General features: G+C 38.9%; 2 protein-coding genes across 2 annotated transcripts in view; one reads left to right on the top strand and one right to left on the bottom strand.

Annotated features, from left to right (window-relative positions):
• The window catches only part of LAMTOR3 (late endosomal/lysosomal adaptor, MAPK and MTOR activator 3), a 69,971-nt gene that overhangs the window by 22,224 nt on the left and 28,383 nt on the right, over window positions 1–19,364 (bottom strand). The gene's annotated exons all lie outside the window — the stretch shown is intronic.
• DAPP1 (dual adaptor of phosphotyrosine and 3-phosphoinositides 1) overlaps window positions 1–19,364 on the top strand; it is a 53,252-nt gene that overhangs the window by 27,663 nt on the left and 6,225 nt on the right. The window contains exons 4-6 of the mRNA XM_080670718.1: window positions 8,893–9,023; window positions 17,929–17,976; window positions 19,264–19,326. Coding sequence (XP_080526844.1) covers window positions 8,893–9,023; window positions 17,929–17,976; window positions 19,264–19,326 — 242 coding nt within the window. The remainder of the gene's footprint in view (window positions 1–8,892; window positions 9,024–17,928; window positions 17,977–19,263; window positions 19,327–19,364) is intronic.

The following is a 19,364-nucleotide window of genomic DNA, read 5'->3' as shown; positions in this document are numbered from 1 at the left end:
TGTATAACCTGAGCTTGTTATGAAATTGAGCTGATGGTGTAATAGTTCATACCTTAAAAGGTCATGATTTGCAGTGAAGATTGAATGAGATTAGGCATGTAAGACATTTAGAATGATTCATAGCATGGCATAAATACTCAATCATTATTATTGTTACTTAATGAAGTCCCTTTGTAGTAATTCATTCCATAATACTATACACAAAAGCTATACATTCTTTGATATATGATGAAGAGTTAGTTTAGGGAGAGTTGAATGTGTATTTATCAAATATGTATGATTTCTTCTTCAAATTTTAAGTTCCTTCTAATGTAAATGAATGTGGTTGAACTAGCACCATTTTATGATGGGTTATAGTCCATTTGCAGAGCAGGTTGCAAAGAAGGATGGAGGCAAATCTTGAATATTCCTATAAACTCCACCTAGAAAGCCACTTCCATTGGCAGGAAGAGACAGAGGAACTCATGCATAAGCCAGATGCAGAGCTTGTTTTCTGAGCCTGAGGTCAATAATGAAATATGGATGGATGTGATCTCATTTTTTAAATAATATATTTTATTGATTTTTGTACAGAGAGGAAGGGAGAGGGATAAAGAGTTAGAAACATCGATGAGAGAGAAACATAGATCAGCTGCCTCCTGTACACCTTTTACTGGGGTTGTGCCTGCAACCAAGGTACATGCCCTCGACCGGAATCGAACCTGGAACCCTTCAGTCTGCAGGCCGACTCCCTATCCACTGAGCCAAACCAGTTAGGGTGTGATCTCATTTTAATATAATTCATCATATAGATATTGAATGCCAACTATGAACCAGGCATTTGTTAGTCACTGACAATTTAGTGATGAATCAGATCTCACCCTTAAACATCTTACCACCCAGTTGGGGAGCCTGCTGGGTAAAGCACTAGATTTAGTGCATGAAAGAAATACTCAAAACAAAAGTTCACCTTTTAGGAGCGATGTGTGCTCTTGCACTACACTCTGTTTCAGACATCAAACCAATGCCTGTGCTGGAGACTGTTCTTACTCTTCCTGCTGAATATAAGATGAGCTCTTCAGTGCAATCTCATAGTATTACAGAGTAGGTATCCTGTAAGCTACAGTTCAGTCAAAGCACATCAAAATGCCTGTCTCATTCCTCTTCTGATCACCTCAAAAATGTACTTTCACCAAGCATTTCTGAAATCAATTCAGTCCAAAGCAGGAAACAACAGTCTCCTTCATGTAGTTCAGAAACTGAAGTAAAACTAGCTGCCAGGTTCCCAAGACCTGTGGTTGCTGACATTCCTCTCTCTTCTCCTTCTACCAGCCCTGCCTCTGGTTGCCTTTTTATCTGAATCTTCCAGCCAAGTCCTGGAGTTAATTTGTTTTGAATATTATTAGCCTAGAGTTCCTCTCCTATGGAGCCAAGGCACTATCTTTGAACCTTGGGTGGAAATTATAATGAGTCTGCAGTGGCTTAACGATATAAGTTTCTTTTGATTGAAAATCATGTAAACCAACTCTGACAAGCTGAATTAAAAAAAAAAAAAAAAAAGAGGAGTACAGGGAGAGAAGTGAAATTTTGGGGAAGGATATTAGTATTTCATCCCAGAATTTAAGCACAAAGCTGAAAAACTTAAGGAATCATCCCAGTGATCATGGCAACTCTGAAGCTTTTAGCAAATTAAAATGCCTGCCTTGGTCTTGCTCTGATCACTTCAAAAACGTACCTCCGCCAAGTGTTTCTGAAACCAGGTTTCATGTCAAAGGCAGGAAGCAGCAGTTTCCTTCATGTAGTTCAGAAATTGAAGGTAATGGACCTTCTCTCCAGAGAAGTAACTAAGCAGATCCCCCAAGAAGTGAGTCCAGAGAGTGCAAGCTCAGGTGAGGCATTTAGGGGGAGGGCCAGGTCTATGGGGCTCTACTTTTGTATTGGGATGGGACAGTCTCTACACAAGGAGAAATCATCGTAAGCCTAGCAGCCATGCCAACAAGTTTGTATATTGGCCCTTCCTTGGGAAGAATGGTCAAATAAGGAGACCTGTCTTTAAGAAGGCCAGGTTTTTATCAGCAGAAGTTGCCATTTTGTAAGGAGTTTATCATTTTCTTCATTGTACCATTCAGTCTGACCTCTTTCATGGTCTTACTAGTTAAAATCAATTTATAGTCAGTTCTACTTTCCTGGTTGACTTAATAGCATTTCTTTCAGTTTAGCATCTATTGGTTAAACTTTAGAAGAGACTTTCAAAATAGAATTTGGGTCCTGCCAATGAAGATATGGAGAGCCACACTTGAAGTTATTGCCTTGTCCTTGCCCCAGGCCAGGATGGTTGTGAACTTTGGAGGCTGGTCCATCCCAGGCTCTTTCCTGCCTTAAACCTGAATTACTATGACTTTTATTCATTCCTTTGTTTGTTCATTCATTCACTCATCAAGACGTCATTATGTCGAAAACTCTATCAAGAGGTAGGGATACAAAGATAAATTTGGAATCATATCTGCTCTGAGGGGCTTATAGGGTTTGGAAGTGTGCCTGCTGTAAAGGCAATGGCTTTATAATACCAAGGGGTTAAAAGCAACGCAGGCTCAGGGAACAACGCTGGCCCAGAGATGCTTACATGGCAGCATCACTGGCCCTATGGCTATCCGCTCCCCAGGACTGAGACTGGTAGGCAGGATAACAGCCCCCTCAAAGATGCCCACATGTCTCCCTGGACCTGTCAGTAAGTTATGTTATGTGGTGAGAGGGAATTAAGCTTTCAGATTAATTAAAACCACTAATCAGCTGACATTGAGATGGGGAGATAATCCTGGATTCTCCAGGTGGGCCCAGTGTAATCACAGGGTCCTTATAACTGAAGGACAAAGGCAGAAGAGGGAGAACCAGCATGAGAAGACTTGACTTGCTGTTGCTAGCTTAGAAGATGGAGGGGTAGGGCGACCAGTCAAGGAATGCAGGCAGCCTCTGGAAGCTAGAAAAGGCAAAGGAATGGACTCTCCTCCAGAGCCTCCAGGAGGAAAGCAGCCCTGTCAATACCTTGATTTTTAGATTAGTCACACTCTGAAATGACTTCTGACTTCCAGAACTGTAAGATTATAAATTTGAGTTATTTTAAGTCATTATGCTTGTGATTTGTTACAGCAGCAATAAGAAAAGAGAGCCAATAGGAGTATGCTGGGAGGTATGAATGCTGATTATATGCAAAAAAAAGAAGATTGAATAGGTGCATCTTTCTAGAGTATCATTTAAAAAATTATTTTCATATGGAACAGGATAAAAATTTGGCATTGACTTTGAAGAGAAAGCACAAGCTTTCACATTCCTTCTCATCTGTGAGCTGCTTTGATCCCTGGGCTCCAGTTCCCCTGTTCTCCACAGTGTTCAAAAGGCACTAATATGTCTTAGCCCTGTAGTCAGTGAGTATCAGACAACTGTCATTATTATTCTTAGCAGAATGCTGCACATTATTCTTTTAACTTGACATTTCAAAATCCATTGTCCCATAGATGCTGAACATTGGACTTTCATTTAGGATTTTAAAATACTCTATATCAAAGTAGAATAACATTTAATATTTTTATAATCCTTTTGCAAACACTTCTTTATAGGTGCCTAAAACAAGCTTGTGAAGAAAGGGTAATTATTCTCACTTGTCAGAGGAGGAAACAAAAGCTAGAATGATTGTCCAAGGTCAACAGTTTCCAAGTGGTCGTGTTGGCTCTTTCCATGACATCAGGGTGGTGCCAGGCATGTCGCTGATGGTGTTTCTCTGGGGTCGGTCACATAGTGCCAGTCCCCAATTCATCAAGCATCTGCCATCTAATGACTGTTCACAGAGCCCTGAGCCTGCACAACGGCTGCTCTTGATTTAGGTGTCGACGCTTTCATTCTGACTGTAACACTGTAACCGGCCCCTTGTCCTGATATGACTCGATCTGTTCTCATGAAGGGATCGCATTGACAAAAGAGAGCACAGACAATGTACCAGGGCAGGAATGGGGCTTCTGATAACTGCAAAAGGCCATTTTCATTGTGTTCCCGACGCCACTGACTGACGTGAGCTAAGTGCAGAAAGAGGAGGAGACTGGAGTCTCCCATTCATTACTGGGGTCACGATCAATGGCTTTTCTCAATGCTCCTTTTTATGTGACAGCAGGGCATTATCTGGGCCCAGGTATCCGAGGCTGCAGTTGTGTTTGGGCAGTGAGTACCTCATGTGTACTCAAGCACTGTAGGAAGGTTTTGTTTTGCTTGTAGGTTTATCATTATTAATTAGGGTTTTATAATTACAAAGGAGGTATTTTTCTCTCCTCATTGCCTTTCTTTTTTTTTCTTTTGTATGAATGTGCCTTAATTTATTTTTTAATTTTTTAAAATAAATCTTTATTGTTCAGATTATTACAGATGTTCCTCTTCCCCCCACCAGCTCCCTTCCACCTGATTTCCCTCCCCCATGCCCTTAACCCCCCGCCACTGTTCTCATCCATAGGTGTAAGATTTTTGTCCAATCTCTTCCCGCCCCCTTCCCCTCAAGAATTGTCAGTCCACTCCCTTTCTATGCCCCTGATTCTATTATATTCACCAGTTTATTCTGTTCATCAGATTTTCTTATTGACTTGATTTTTAGATTCACTTGTTGATAGATATGTATTTGTTGTCATTTTGTTGTTCATAATTTTTATCTTTACCTTTTTCTTCTTCTTCCTCTTCTTAAAGAATACCCTTCAGCATTTCATATAATCCTGGTTTGGTGGTGATGAACTCCTTTAGCTTTTTCTTGTCTGTGAAACTCTTTATCTGACCTTCAATTCTGAATGATAGCTTTGCTGGGTAGAGTAATCTTGGTTGTAGGTTCTTGCTGTTCACTTTGAATATTTCTCGCTATTCCCTTCTGGCCTGCATAGTTTCTGTTGAGAAATCAGCTGACAGTCATATGGATACTCCCTTGTAGGTAACTAACTGTTTTTCTCTTGCTGCTTTCAAGATTCTCTCTTTGTCTTTTGCCCTTGTCATTTTAATTATGATGTGTCTTGGCGTGGTCCTCTTTGTGTTTTTTTTTTTTTAATAAATCTTTATTGTTCAAATTATTACAGGTGTTCCTCTTTTTTTCCCCCCATAGCTCCCCTCCACCTGGTTCCCCACCCCACCTCATGCCCTTACCCCCTGCCACTGTCTTCATCCATAGGTGTAAGATTTTTGTCCAATCTCTTCCTGCACCCCTCACACCCCCTTCCCCCTGAGAATTGTCAGTCCACTCCCTTTTTAGTCCCTGATTCTATTATATTCATCAGTCCATTCTGTTCATCAGATTTTTTATTCACTTGATTTTTAGATTCACTTGTTGGTAGATATGTATTTGTTGTCATTTTGTTGTTCATAATTTTTATCTTTTCCTTTTTCTTCTTCTTCCTCTTCTTAAAGAATACCCTTCAGCATTTCATATAATCCTGGTTTGGTGGTGATGAGCTCCTTTAGCTTTTTCTTGTCTGTGAAGCTCTTTATCTGACTTTCAATTCTGAATGATAGCTTTGCAGGGTAGAGTAATCTTGGTTGTAGGTTCTTGCTGTTCATCACATTGAATATTTCTTGCCACTCCTGTCTGGCCTGCATAGTTTCTGTTGAGAAATCAGCTGACAGTCGTATGGGTACTCCCTTGTAGGTAACTAACTGTTTTTCTCTTGCTGCTTTCAAGATTCTCTCTTTGTCTTTTGCCCTTGGCATTTTAATTATGGTGTGTCTTGGTGTGGTCCTCTTTGGATTCCTCTTGTTTGGGGTTCTCTGTGCTTCCTGGACTTGTAAGTCTATTTCTTTCACCAGGTAGGAAAAGTTTTCTGTCATTATTTCTTCAAATAGGTTTTCAATATTTTGCTCTCTCTCTTCTTCTGGCACCCCCATAATTCAGATGTTGGTACACTTAAAGTTGTCCCAGAGGCTCCTTACACTATCTTCATATTTTTGGATTCTTTCTTTTTTTTGTTTTTCTGGTTGGGTGTTTTTTGTTTCCTCATATTTCAGATCTTTGGTTTTATTCTTGGGGTCCTTTGATCTACAGTTGAATTTCTGTATATTATTTATTTCAGACAATGTAGGCTTAGTTTCTGACTGGTCCTTTTCCATTTTTTTTGGCATTCTCATTAAGGTCTTCGAAGGTCTCACTAAGTTCCTTGAAGGTCTCACTAAGTTTCTCAGCGGTTTCTAGAAGATTCTTGAGTAATCTCATAACTGTGGTTTTGAACTCTATATCCAAGTTTGCTTTCCTCCATTTCTTTCATTCGTGACATGTTTCTTTGTCTCCGCATTTTGGCTGCTTCCCTGTGTTGATGGAGTGGCTTTGTGTGGTAGGTGATCTATAGGGCCCAGTGGCTCAGCCTCCCCAATCACCTGAGGTGGACACTCTTGTTGCACCCCTTTGTGAGCTGGGTGCACAGTCTTGTTGTAGTTAAGCCTTGATTGCTGTTGGTACACTGGGAGGAATTGACCTTCAGGCCAATTGGCTGTGAGGATCAACTGTGTCTACAATGGAAGAACTGCTATGCTAGAGACACCCTTATTGGGCAGGACTTGCTGCAGTGGGGCTTTGGTGCTCACTGAGTCTGCCTCTTGAGTGTGTTGCTTATGGATGTGAAGAGTTGAAATCTGGTGTCGTCTCATACTGACCAGTAGGTAGACTGGCCCCTGGATCTTCAAGGAGGTGCAAGTCAGCTACTGTCTGAGGCCACCCAGCAGTAGCTACAGCAAGATCTGCAGATTTCTCCTCTTTGCTTGGGGTTTGGAGTTTTGGAGCTGTCTGACCTAGCTGCAGTTTGTTAGGTTAAGCTGAGATAGGGCAAGCCATTCATATGCAAAAGCCGCTGTGCATAGTTTGGGTGGGTTTTAAAATTGGCAGGGCGGGGTCTTAGCGAATCCCTAGAAAGTGGCAAATAGCAATGGCTGCCAGTCAGCCGTCTCTGTGTCTCTTCGTTTCTGTGTCCTTGAGTCCCACACCCCAGTGCAGTAAACAATGATTCCTGTGCACACCTCTGCAAGAAAGCCACCCTCACTTTCCGACCCGATGCCAGACAGTCCAGTTTCTCACAGTAGGAGTCTGGGTCCCCAGAGTCTTGCGGGAAACTGGAGTTCAGAGCAGTCGGGAGCTTGTGTCTCCATTCCGCTTGAAAAAGACAACCGCATCCTCACTTGCCAGCCCTCTCCATGTGTGCCTCTGTACCTCTGCTTTTCCGTGGCTCTGCACCTCCTACACCTGTGGTCGGCAAACTGTGGCTCGTGAGCCACATGCGGCTCTTTGACCCCTTGAGTGTGGCTCTTCCACAAAATACCACAGCCTGGGCAAGTCTATTTTTGAAGAAGTGGCATTAGAAGAAGTTTAAGTTTAAAAAATTTGGCTCTCAAAAGAAATTTCAATCGTTGTACTGTTGATATTTGGCTCTGTTGACTAATGAGTTTGCCGACCACTGTCCTACACAGTCTCAATGCACTTTTTTCTTTCCTTCTAGTTGTAGAACTTCCACTCAGCCAGCTTTCCCATGGTTCTGGGTGATAGTCGTTTTGTCTTTTAGTTGTAGTTTTGGTGTGGTTGTGAGAGGCAGCACGTACAGGTTTATACCTTATGCCGCCATCTTGGTTTCTCCCTCATTGCCTTTCTCTTAATACAATTCACAGTCTGTACTTTCTATACTTTTTCAAATTACCTTTTCAAAGGAGTCTTTCTGACCACCCATGTAAATGTCATCCTCACCCAACCCCATGCTTTGGCTCTCTGTTCCTTTACCTTCTCTATTCGTTTCTTCAAAGCACTTCTCTCACCTGACATATTGTGATACCTCCTTTGTTTGCTGTTGTATTTAGACAAGTGCCTGACACTTAGTAGAGCTCAGTAAATATGTGTTGAATGAATTACTGAATTCTTTAATCTACCCCAGTGTCTAGCACAATACCCAGCCTGCCGTATAAGAGACCCTAGTAAAATAAAAAGGAAGAAGTCATAGCAAAGTGTGGGGGGGAAACCTTAACTTACTTTTTTGCAGTCAGAGTTTCTAGCTTCGGATTGACTGATTGATTGGGGGAAGGGAAGGATCAGAATGGGGAAACTTTGGACTTGGGGTTGAAAGCATAGAGTCAGAACTGCTCCCAGCCCCTGAGTGACATGCCCAAGACTGGCTTTGGGCAGAGCCCGATTCCTGCCTGGATTGCCCTCCTGCAGATAGAAGTGAATTTTCACAGCATATCCACTTAAGATACGCAAAGGCTTTGGTTAGTTTATTTCATTAGTTCGGTGGTAGGAGACAGTAGAGAGAAGCTGTGAGTACACTTTTGAAATTCAGTGATTTGTTACAGGTTTGTTCTAAAACTAGTAAGAAATAAGGGCAGTGAAATAAATCCTCCTATATTCCAGTGCATTCATGGGGTTTGGATTCATGACTTTTGTAAAATCTACTGGAAAACTTCCAGTTATTGCCTAAGGTCTAGATCAATATCGCCTTTTCTAGGAAAGATTTTCTGACTCATTCCATGGAAGGGTTAGCTCTTCAGGGTTAGTTCTCCGAAAGCCACCAGCCTGCTTTGTTCATATCGCTGACATTGGTCTCTTAACCTGTTCATTTAAATGACTATTGGTTAAAAGAAAAAATAAAAAGAGAGAGAAAGAAGTAAATGACTATTCGTTAAGTGATATTCAGTGACAGTTCTCTCTGAGCACTAGGAAGCCAGAAATCATGTCATCACACCTAATATCTCCAGTGTCCAGCTCAAGCGCCTGTCACATCGTGGTACTCAGTGAATGCTGAGAAAATAAACAAGTGAATACATGAACAAACAAGAGAGTACAATCTAGCCACAGCTATCTCATTGTTAGCATTTGGACCTTCTTTCTGGGGAAACTATATGAATATGTTTTTCCCCTCCATTCAGGCACTCTGATGGTTCTGAAACATCCCTATCCAAGAAAAGTGGAAGAACCTTCCATTTATGAATCAGTCCGTGTTCACACAGCAATGCAGACAGGAAGAACGGAAGATGATCTGGTGCCCACTGCGCCTTCGGTAAGTGGCCATCAATCTGACACAGCTTTCTTGCTGTCCAATAGCAATAAAGTGCAGTAAGAGTAATATACTTTCAAAGTATGTTTGCTCACATAAAAATTCTCACTTGGGATATAAAACCTGGAAAGGAACATAAGGTTTGAAGCTTATGACTCAGTTTATCTGGTTCAGCATAAATCATAAAAAAATACAATGTGATTATTGAGAGGATCTTAAATACTTAGAAAATAGCACTTAAATCTCCATCCTCACTTAGTCAAACTACTTCATGCTAGAATGGGTGAGAGGTATTCAAGTTCACATAGTTGACTGAACTATTATTCTTCAACAAGTTTCTAAAATAAAGAAAACAATTTTCTTCTACATTTCAACTGTATATGGAAAAAACTATTTTTCAAAAATATTGTACTGCAAACCCTGGGGATGTTTTTTTCCTAGCCTTTTTTTCCTTCACTGAATGAAGGACACAGACAGAAAACACCTGCCCTTCTCTGTAACAGGGCCATTGCACAGTTTGAGTGCACCCAGAGCACTCATTGTTCTTCTGAGAGTCCACTTCTGTTTGTTCTGTGAGCTGTGACCCTGCAAAGATTCCTCTCCAGCACCCTCTGCCCTACATTATGCTCAAGGCTCCTCTATTCTCTTTCTTTTTGTTTGCTGACTGTTCCTGGAATAAGACATCTGGGTTTGTGCAGATAATAAAGAAGACAACACACAAATGAAACATCAAGAACTAATTCTAGATAGCAACCATTACACATGAAAAATATTCTCTTGGAGATATTCAGCTACAATTCTATTAAAATATGTGTGATCTCTCTGTCTTTGCAGTACTTTTTCTACTCTGCCACCAAAGACATCTCTCTTAAAAAACAGATTCACCACATACCTTCCTGTTAACATCCTCTGTGGTGTCAACGGTCTGTTCAGCTGGCCTGGACCCTGCTCACGCCTCTGGCCTCACCTCAGGCTATGCCCACACTCACACTGTGGAACCTGCCTCTCTCAACAACATGCATTTCTGATTGTGCTCCTCCTTCCTGCCCTGCATCTGAAATGCTACCAACGCCACGCTGTCTCCTCATTTTTCAGGACTTGCATCAGGGATCAGTATCTTCCAGAAAGACTTCCAAGCTCCTCTTAGTTTCCTGTAAAATGCCCCGCTTCTGTGCTCCCAGGCGCCCTCTGTTTGCCTTTATTCTGGACTCGTCATAACTACCCCCAGCAGCCTGGCACTCTTAGGACAGGAATCCTAGCTTATAGCATAGCTTTCCAGCCTAGCCAGGTTCACAGCACACTCTGCATTCTTGTCAAGAAGCTGCATCTACTCAAAAAGTAAGATTCTGCAAATTGGTTGAGAAAGATATTTTAGCTTTGTTAAGAGTTGGAGGAGGAAGCATCAGACCTCAAAACTAAAGAAATTTGGGAAAATAAGACAAATCGTCATCAGACCAAAGAACAAATCAAGACCTACCTTTTAATTCTTTTTCTGTTTTCCCAGTAGACCCCATCGTTCTTAACTTTCTTCTTAACCCTTCCTTACCCCACCACCTATCACTTCACCATCTCATTCACTTGTAGTCTCAGTTTAATGTCACATTCTCCCCTTTACCCTTCTCCTAAAGATCTTTATCCAAGGTCAGTTATACCATACCTTATGTGTGTCCTTTATCAACAGTAAAATGCAGGTAACACCTAATTTGAAGAGTTGGTGTGAGCATGAGAAGTAGAGAGAATCGATCACTTTAGACCAAAACCTGGAAGCCTTATTACTTACCTCCTTTGCTCACTCCAGGTATCAGATGATTTACCTGCCCAAATATCTAAATATGATCATATATAGAAGGTTCTGTATAATGGAGTTTTTAAAACAGTGGTGAATGAATGGTTGAGAATGACTGCACTCACACTATATAATCAGAAGTCCATGAAGTTTTTTGTGCATTCATATAGACAGAAAATTATTAAGGGTTTCTAGTGGCCCTAGCTGGTTTGGCTCAGTGGATAGAGCATCGGCCTGGGGACTGAAGGGTCCCAGTTTGATTCCGGTCAAGAGCACATGCCTAGGTTGTGGGCCTGATCCCCAGTAGGAGGTGCGCAGGAGGCAGCTGATCAATGATTCTTTCTCATCATTGATGTTTCTATCTCTCTCTCCCTCTCCCTCTCTGAAATCAATAAAAATATCTTTTAAAAACAAAGGGTTTCTAGTGGATACTGAAGTATCTCTTATTAGTCCTCACTAGAGAATAATTGATAACTGGACCAGCTGGCTGGGAAAATAGTCCTGGTTGGATCAGATGCTCTTGTCCCTTACTGAACATAAGTTATCAGCCTTCATTGTTGTCCCCAATGCCAACATGATGAGTACCACCATCTCCATACTGAGAGCTCTGAGGGCTTCCAGACTTCTATCTTCCCTTTTTGGGATGCAGGTCTTTCATAAGCTCTAGCAGTAGAGAAAGAAAATTAAGTCCTATTTACTGAAAAAAAAAAAAAAAAAAGAACTTCTTGCTTGAAGTGAAAATGAAAACAGATGTCCCATTGCCCAGAAATGTAGATGCTTGTGTAACACTGTTTAACATCCTTTGGCAACTGCATTTGGGGAAATTACTATTTGTCTATTTTATAAACAACATAGGATTGGGTTCCTGAGATAGGATGAAATTTAACTAATTTACTTATTTAAAGTTCTTTCTCTTTTAATTTACTTTATTGGGGTGACACTGGTTAATAAAATTATATAGGTTTCAGGTGTACAATTCTGTAATATGTCATCTGTATATTGTATTGTGTTTCACCACCCTAAGTCATATCTTTTTCCATCACCATTTACCCCCACTTTAACCACTTCTACCTCCATCAGCCCCCTTTCCCACTGATAATCACCATACTGTTGTCTATGAGGGTTTTTTTTTGTTTTGTTTAATCTATTTACCCTTTTCACCCAACCCCTCAACCCCACTCCACTCTGACAGCTGTCAGTCTGTTCTCTGTATCTATGAGTCTGTTTCTATTTTGTTTGTTAGTTCATTAGATTCCAATATAAGTGTAATCATATGGTCTTTCTTTGACTTACTTCACGTAGCATAATACTCTCCAGGTCCATCCATGCTATTGCAAAAGTTAAGATTTTCTTTTCTTTCTTCCTTTCTTTCTTTCTTTCTTTCTTTCTTTCTTTCTTTCTTTCTTTCTTTCTTTTTTTCAGAAGAGTAGTATTCTATTGTGTAAACATACCACAGCTTTTTTATAAAAAAAAAAAAATACCAAGCAACTTGGGTTGCTTCCAAATCTTGGCTATTGTAAATAACGCTACAATGAACATAGGGTTGCATATATTCTTTCAAATTAGTGTTTGGAATTTCTTCGGATATATTCCCCGAAGTGGAATCACTGGGTCATAAAGGAGATACAAGACTTACTGATGGATTGAATGTGCTATGTGAAAGAAAGAGCGCCAGGGTAAACACTTCTCCATTTACTGAGATGGCTAAGGTGGCAGGAGGAGTGGGTTTTGAACCTGGGAAATGTAAAATGCCAATTAGTTATGTGGGTAGAGATTAAGTGACATAATATAATCCAAGTGCCTAATGTAGAATAGGTCCTATCTAAAATGCCAGCTTCATTGCTTTCCTTTTGTGGTATGTGACATTTTTAACAACTTCCTTCTAAAATTTCCGTTCCCTTTGCTTCTGCAATAAACGTTCTCTCTTTAGTCTGTTATCTCTTTAACATATTTCATAGTTCTTTTGTTTGACACTCTCCTTGCATGTTTGCCTTTTTAAATATTCTGTCTTTGAAGCTCTTCTCACAGTTAACAATTTAGTGTTGATCTTTCTAGCTTTTTTCTTGAATAAGATTATATATTATATATACAAAAAATAGATTATATATTATATATATAAAACAAATAGATTATATATAATGAGCTCTTCATTGTAATTAGAGTTACAATTTGCTTGTTTAATTAATTATCTATGGAATCTCCTTACATAGTCCCCCAAAACATAATTAAAACAAATTCCTAAATATTCCAATATTTGGATATACCATTTTTATTTAGTTAATCCTCTCTTATGTTTTTACATTCTGTTTTTGGTGGTTGTTCAAGATTTTTTGAAAATATACATGCTATTTATTATTTTAAATAATTTCAAATTTACAGAAAAAAATTGCAAGAATAGTACAAAAAATATATGATACTTAAGAATAAACTTAAAATGGATTAAAGACTTAAATGTTAGACTCAAAACCCTAAAAATCCCAGAAGAAAATGTAGGCAGTAAAATCTCAGATATTTCTTATAGCAATATTTTCACTTTGAGCAAAAGTGAAACAAAAGAAAAAGGGAAACAAAAGAAAAAATACACAAATGGGGCTACATTAAATTTAAAAGATTTTGCATAACGAAGGAAACCACCAACAAAATTAAAAGACAGTTAACTGAATGGAAGAACATATTTGCCAATGATGCAGAGAAGGGGTAACCTCTTGCACTATTGGTAGGAATGCAGATTGGTGCAGCCACTGTGGAAAGCAGTATGGAGTTACCTCAAAAAAGTGTTAATATGACTCAGCGATTCCACTTCTAGGAATATATCTGAAGAAACCTGAAACACTAATTCAAAAGAATACATCTACTCCTATGTTCATAGCAGCATTATTTACAATAGCCAAGTAGGAAACCTTACCATTTGCAACAGCATGGATAGACCTGGAGAGTATTATGATAAGTGAAATAAGCCAGTCAGAGAAAGACCATATAATTTCACTTATATGTGGAATGTAATGAGCAAAATAAACAAACAAAATAGAAACAGACTGATAGATACAGAGAACAAATTGACAACTTTCAGAGGGTTGGGGGACTGGGTGAAAAGGAGAAGGGATTAAGCAAAGAAAAAAACCTCATAGACACAGACAACAACATGATGATTATCAGAAGGAGAGGGGAGTGGGGAGGTAGAAATGGATAAAGTGGGGATAAATGGTGATTTGGGGTGGTGAACACACAATGCAATATACAGATGATTGTATTATAGAATTGTACACCTGAAACCTACATAATTTTATTAACAAATGTCAGCCCAATAAATTCAATAAAAATTTAAAAGAAAGAATAGTACAAAGAAATGTGTTTGTTCCTGAGCCATTTGAGAGTAAAGTGCCTACATGATGCACCATCACCCCAATACTTTTAGTGTGTATTTGCTACGTATAAGAACATTTGCCTACAGGACCACATACAGCCACTCAAATTAGAAAATTAACATTGATACAGCACCACTGTCCCATCCACGAATCTCATTCAGGTTTCGCCAGTTTTCCCAATAAAGTCCTATACAGCAAAAGGGTTCAGTCCACAATCACAAGTGGCATTTATTTGTCCCAGTTCTTGAGTATTCTTCACTCTGGAACACTTCCACAGTTTTTCCTTGATTTCATGACTTCAACACTTCTGAAAATTAAAGGCCACTTATTTTGTGAAATATTCTTCAACTTTGATTTGTCTGATGATGCCTTGAGATTAGATTCAGGTTTTGCATTTTTGGTAGAAATACAGCAAAGATGATATCTGCACTTCTCGGTGCATCCGCTCAGGTGGAACATAATTTCGATTTGTCTCATTTGGGTGTGTTTGATTGCTTGATTAGGTGGTATCTGCCAAGTTTCTTCACTTTAAAATCACTTTATTACATTTTTTTATTAATAAATATTTTTGGAGAGGTTGAAACTAAGTAAATATCTTATTTCATTAAACTTTATAAAAATATATTTTTATTGATTTCAGAGAGGAAGGGAGAGGGAGCAAGAGATAGAAGCATCAATAATGAGAGAGAATCATTGATTGGCTGCCTCCTGCATGCCCCCAACTGGGGATCGAGCCGTCAATCCAGGCATGTGTGCTGACCGAGAATCGAACCATGACCTCCTGGTTCATAGGTTGATGCTCATTCACCAAGCACACCGGCTGGGTAGTTTCATTAAACTTTTATCCACCAATTTTAGCATCCATAGATATTTCTTGGCTATTTATTACTATTTTGTTGCCAAATGGTGATTCTGTGATTCTGGTTTTCCTTTTACATATATAGGTTGTCATTCTACTATAAGAAAAAGCTTTTTATTTTCTGAATCTCTGCAATCATTTATTTTTATATCAATGTTTAACATCATGACTATCATTATTTATTTTGACCCTTTACATTTTCCCAGATTGGCCAATAAGAACCCATTCGAGGTGACTTCTATGTCATTATAGCCTCATAATTCTTTGAGAATGTTCTTACTTTCTGGTATAGCAAAAATGTTCCAGGCTTATCCTGTACATTCCTTACATCCATATCTAAAATCAGCTATTTCTCCAAGAAATTCTGTTCTTTTTTTTCTGGAGCATAGTACTTTAGAAGCCAAGACCTGGGTACCATGCTTATTGTTATTAGGATGTCACTCTCCCAGCCCACTCTGAGAACAGAGCTAGCAAAAGTATATATTATATACCAATATACATACACCTATATTGATATCTATATTTATTTCTACTTCTATTTCTATATCTACCTCTCTACATATATTTATATATCTATACCTATGTATCTATCCATCAGCTATCTATGGGTTCCTGCCAATACTTCCAATCCTGATCCAACACTATAAGGCTCATTCTAGATTTTCCACTTTTCATATTTGTAACTCCCTTCTCCCACAGTGAGGACTATAGACCCCATTATCTTCAACACACGTATGTATGATCAACCAAATGTAGCAATCTCCTATTGCCCAGGAACCACTGCCTGGCCATTGCCACCCCTATCCTCATCTCAGATGCCCATCTAGCCTGACGTGGCTCTAAAACTAAGCCTTGTCTGACACCTGCATCCCCCCAAGCAGAAAGCCCTCCTCACCTGCCAGGCTTCAACACAAAATTCCAAGCTATTGCAGCCACCGTTGTCCACATAGATGCTCTCTATAACCTGCTTGCTCCCACCCTGTTCTGGGGTGCAATGCCCTCACATTGATGCCTACTTGCTCCACCCCACCCAGTGACTTTTGACTAAAGTTAAGGCAGGCAGGCACACAAGCAGATAAAAAGGATGGTAGGAAGACTCATCCTTTATTTTTAAACATTTAGTTGTGTCCCAAATTGGTTTCCAATTTGGGACACTTATTAATATCTTTCCTGTTACAGATCATAAATCTTTTAAAAGATAAATCTGCTGTATAATTATTTCCTTTCTTACCTCCTGAGAACATGAATAAAATTAATATTCTCAGCTCTTCCCTCTGCCGCCTTCTACTTATCTACCAAAAGCTTACAAAAATACTAGATTTATAGCATATTGCTTGGATGGAAGTAAGATGAAGTGGGTAGCATAGTTTCTTAGCTTGATTTCAATGAACAATTCTATAAGGGCCTTCTATATAACAATTTACCCTTAATTATTTTGCCTGCAACAACCCAAAATCTTAAATTTTTTTGCCATTTTCATAATATAACAACCAAACTAAGTTCAGTCACTTCAATTTCCTTTAAATACCAAAATAATTCAAACTGATTATGCTAAATCAAATTCACCAGTATTGTTTAATATTATTTAAATGAACACTTGGGAAGTTCATCCTTACTTTAATGCCATAAGAATGTTAAAAGAAGTGGTGATATTTATTTCTTGCTTTAACTCTTTTTACTGTGGTAGTTGTTGTTCCTCTTTTTATTTAGAGGGAGAATTCACCTCAAGTAAAAATACTCTGGAAACTCCCATAAAAAGAACCTTGATGTCAGCTAAGTTATTTCTCAATTTTTACTCACTTTTTCCTTACTAATATAAGATATATCATAACACCATATTAGGACAAAATATCCTACCAGGAGTTCAATTTATGCTGAAACCTATATATTTCTTCATCTTAGGGCAGTGGTCAGCAAACTGCGGCTTGCGAGCCTCATGTGGGTCTTTGGCCCCTTGAGTGTGGCTCTTCCACAAAATACCATGTGCGGGCACGCACATACAGTGCGATTGAAACTTCGTGGCCCATGCGCAGAAGTCGGTTTTCGGCTCTCAAAAGAAATTTCAGTCGCTGTACTGTTGATATTTGGCTCTGTTGACTAATGAGTTTGCCAACCACTGTCTTAGGGTTCTTCTTTTATGCAAATTTCTATTACTACAGTCCCTTACCATTTGTTACATTTTATAGTTGCTAGGGAAGTGTATGATAGTATTACCCTTGAATTAATGATGTATGTGTTAGTAGAAATGACTCATTCTCACTTCCAATTCCTTTTGGATGAATCAAGTATAAATAAACCTGCATTCCAGAAAGTCTGCTCCATGGAATACAGGTCTCCAAAGATGGTCTATGAAAAACTGAAGAGGGGTTTGGTAGAGGATTATGCAATAAAATAAATATTGGAGTGGTATTTCCAACATTCCCTTTAAAAAAGTCACATTAGCACAATACAGACTTTAGGAAGCATGGAAGTGAAGAAATTCCTTCATTTTGCTTAAGCCAGTTTCCCAAATGGGTTGACCCAGCGTCAATGTGTGCGTGCATGCTTGCGTGCCTAATACCCTGCAGCAATCCAAGCAGCTGGGTTTCACAGGACACACTTGGCCCAACACTGACTTTTATAAGTGATATGATATGGTTTATTGTTTGCAAATAGCTAAGTCCTGTCAGAAGAGAGTATTTCAGTCATTGCCTGTTGCTACAGAATTATGCAAGACAATCCAACCTGACAGTCTCTCACAACACAGGAAGGATTTTCAAGGGCCTAGGTGAAGAATGGAAGGTGATTATTTAAAGATCAAAGGCAAACGTGTTTTATTTAAAGACAGGACAGAAATAGAAAGACAAAGATCATGTTGCCATAGTTCTGGGCTTCACTTGGTGCTTCTCTCTTTTCCAGCTGGGCACCAAGGAAGGTTACCTCACCAAGCAGGGAGGCCTGGTCAAGGTAAGGAGGCGTGTATTTGCTGGTGCCAGCCATGAAGAAAGACAACATGTCATGGAGTTCTCACTTTGACCCTTTTTAAAAGCATAATTGTCTGCTCATTTCAACCTAGTTATAAGATTTACCTGTTTCAAGGGTTCATCTTAATGGCCAATGTTAGCTAAAATCCTGGAAAATTACTTGACTATTTTCTGACAGAGCCAAATGTATCAGAGTAGCCTACAGTTAATACCCAAGAAAAAAATACAATCCGTTTTTAATGGAATGATGGAGGAGGAGGAGCAAGTTAACGCCAGCATATTTATATAAAAACATTTTATTAACAAAGGAGTTAAAATTGTATAAAATGTTAGCTAAAAGTGGGCAAAAACTATCACTGGCATTAATGTAACTATGTTGTTTGTATTTTAAATCCCAAAGAAAACACAATTTAGGACTTGACTACCCCTGGGCATCTAATTGTCCCTCCATTTATGTGATCATATTTTTAAAGTTACTCTTTTATTTTAATGTGCCAAGAAGACCTTCATGTACTATCTCTAACCTTCCTATTTTAAGAGTCAGGGCACTTAATCTCTCTCAAGGGTACTTCCCTGCTTGAATTGAACCTACATATTTATTTAGTTATTTGTGTCCCTACTGGACTGGATGCTCCCTGAGGACAGGAAGTATTCATATTCACAGCAGGTTTATTTTTAAATCCATTGTTACTTCTTTAACCAGGCACATTGGCACTCAGGATAAGATTAGGGTTCAGTTAGTAAACAAAAAGATGTGGGGAACAACAGTTTTTGCCATCAATGCCGTAGAATTCTTAGGCAAAGTTTAGAGTGCTGTGTAGTTTGAGGTTCCTAAACCTCAATTTGCTTATTTGCAAAACAAGAATAATAATATTTGGCATTGTATGAGAATTGGCTGTAATATATGTAAACCTTCAAGGATAGTATGTAGCCTGCAGCAGATGCTCAAAAAATGAAATGTATTCTTCTTATAACAGAGTTAAAAAGATGAAAATTGTAGTGTTTGTTACAAAACACCCTGAATATTTACAGTAAGCTATTTTTTATTTGTTTAAATATGCTAATGATATCCTTGCCTTTACTGTGACCTTAATGCACAGAATCATTGTAATTTTTGTAGGTATTTTGAAACTTTTTATCAGAAATGACACCACAAGAATATTTTCTTGTATCTAATCTTTTTGACTTTTTTAATCAAAAGGAAATTATCTTGTTGAAATACTGCATTTCTGTATTCCAAACCTTCATGATCTGATTATTTCTTTCTCAGACCTGGAAAACAAGGTGGTTCACTTTGCACAGGAATGAACTGAAATACTTCAAAGACCAGATGGTGAGAAACATAATAATACATTTTCCCTTTAAAAATCA

This window comes from Plecotus auritus (genome assembly GCF_963455305.1).
Source record: "Plecotus auritus genome assembly, chromosome: 1".
Lineage (NCBI taxonomy): Eukaryota > Metazoa > Chordata > Mammalia > Chiroptera > Vespertilionidae > Plecotus > Plecotus auritus.
Note: the sequence above shows the minus strand (reverse complement) of the source record. Positions and strands in the feature narration are given on the sequence as shown.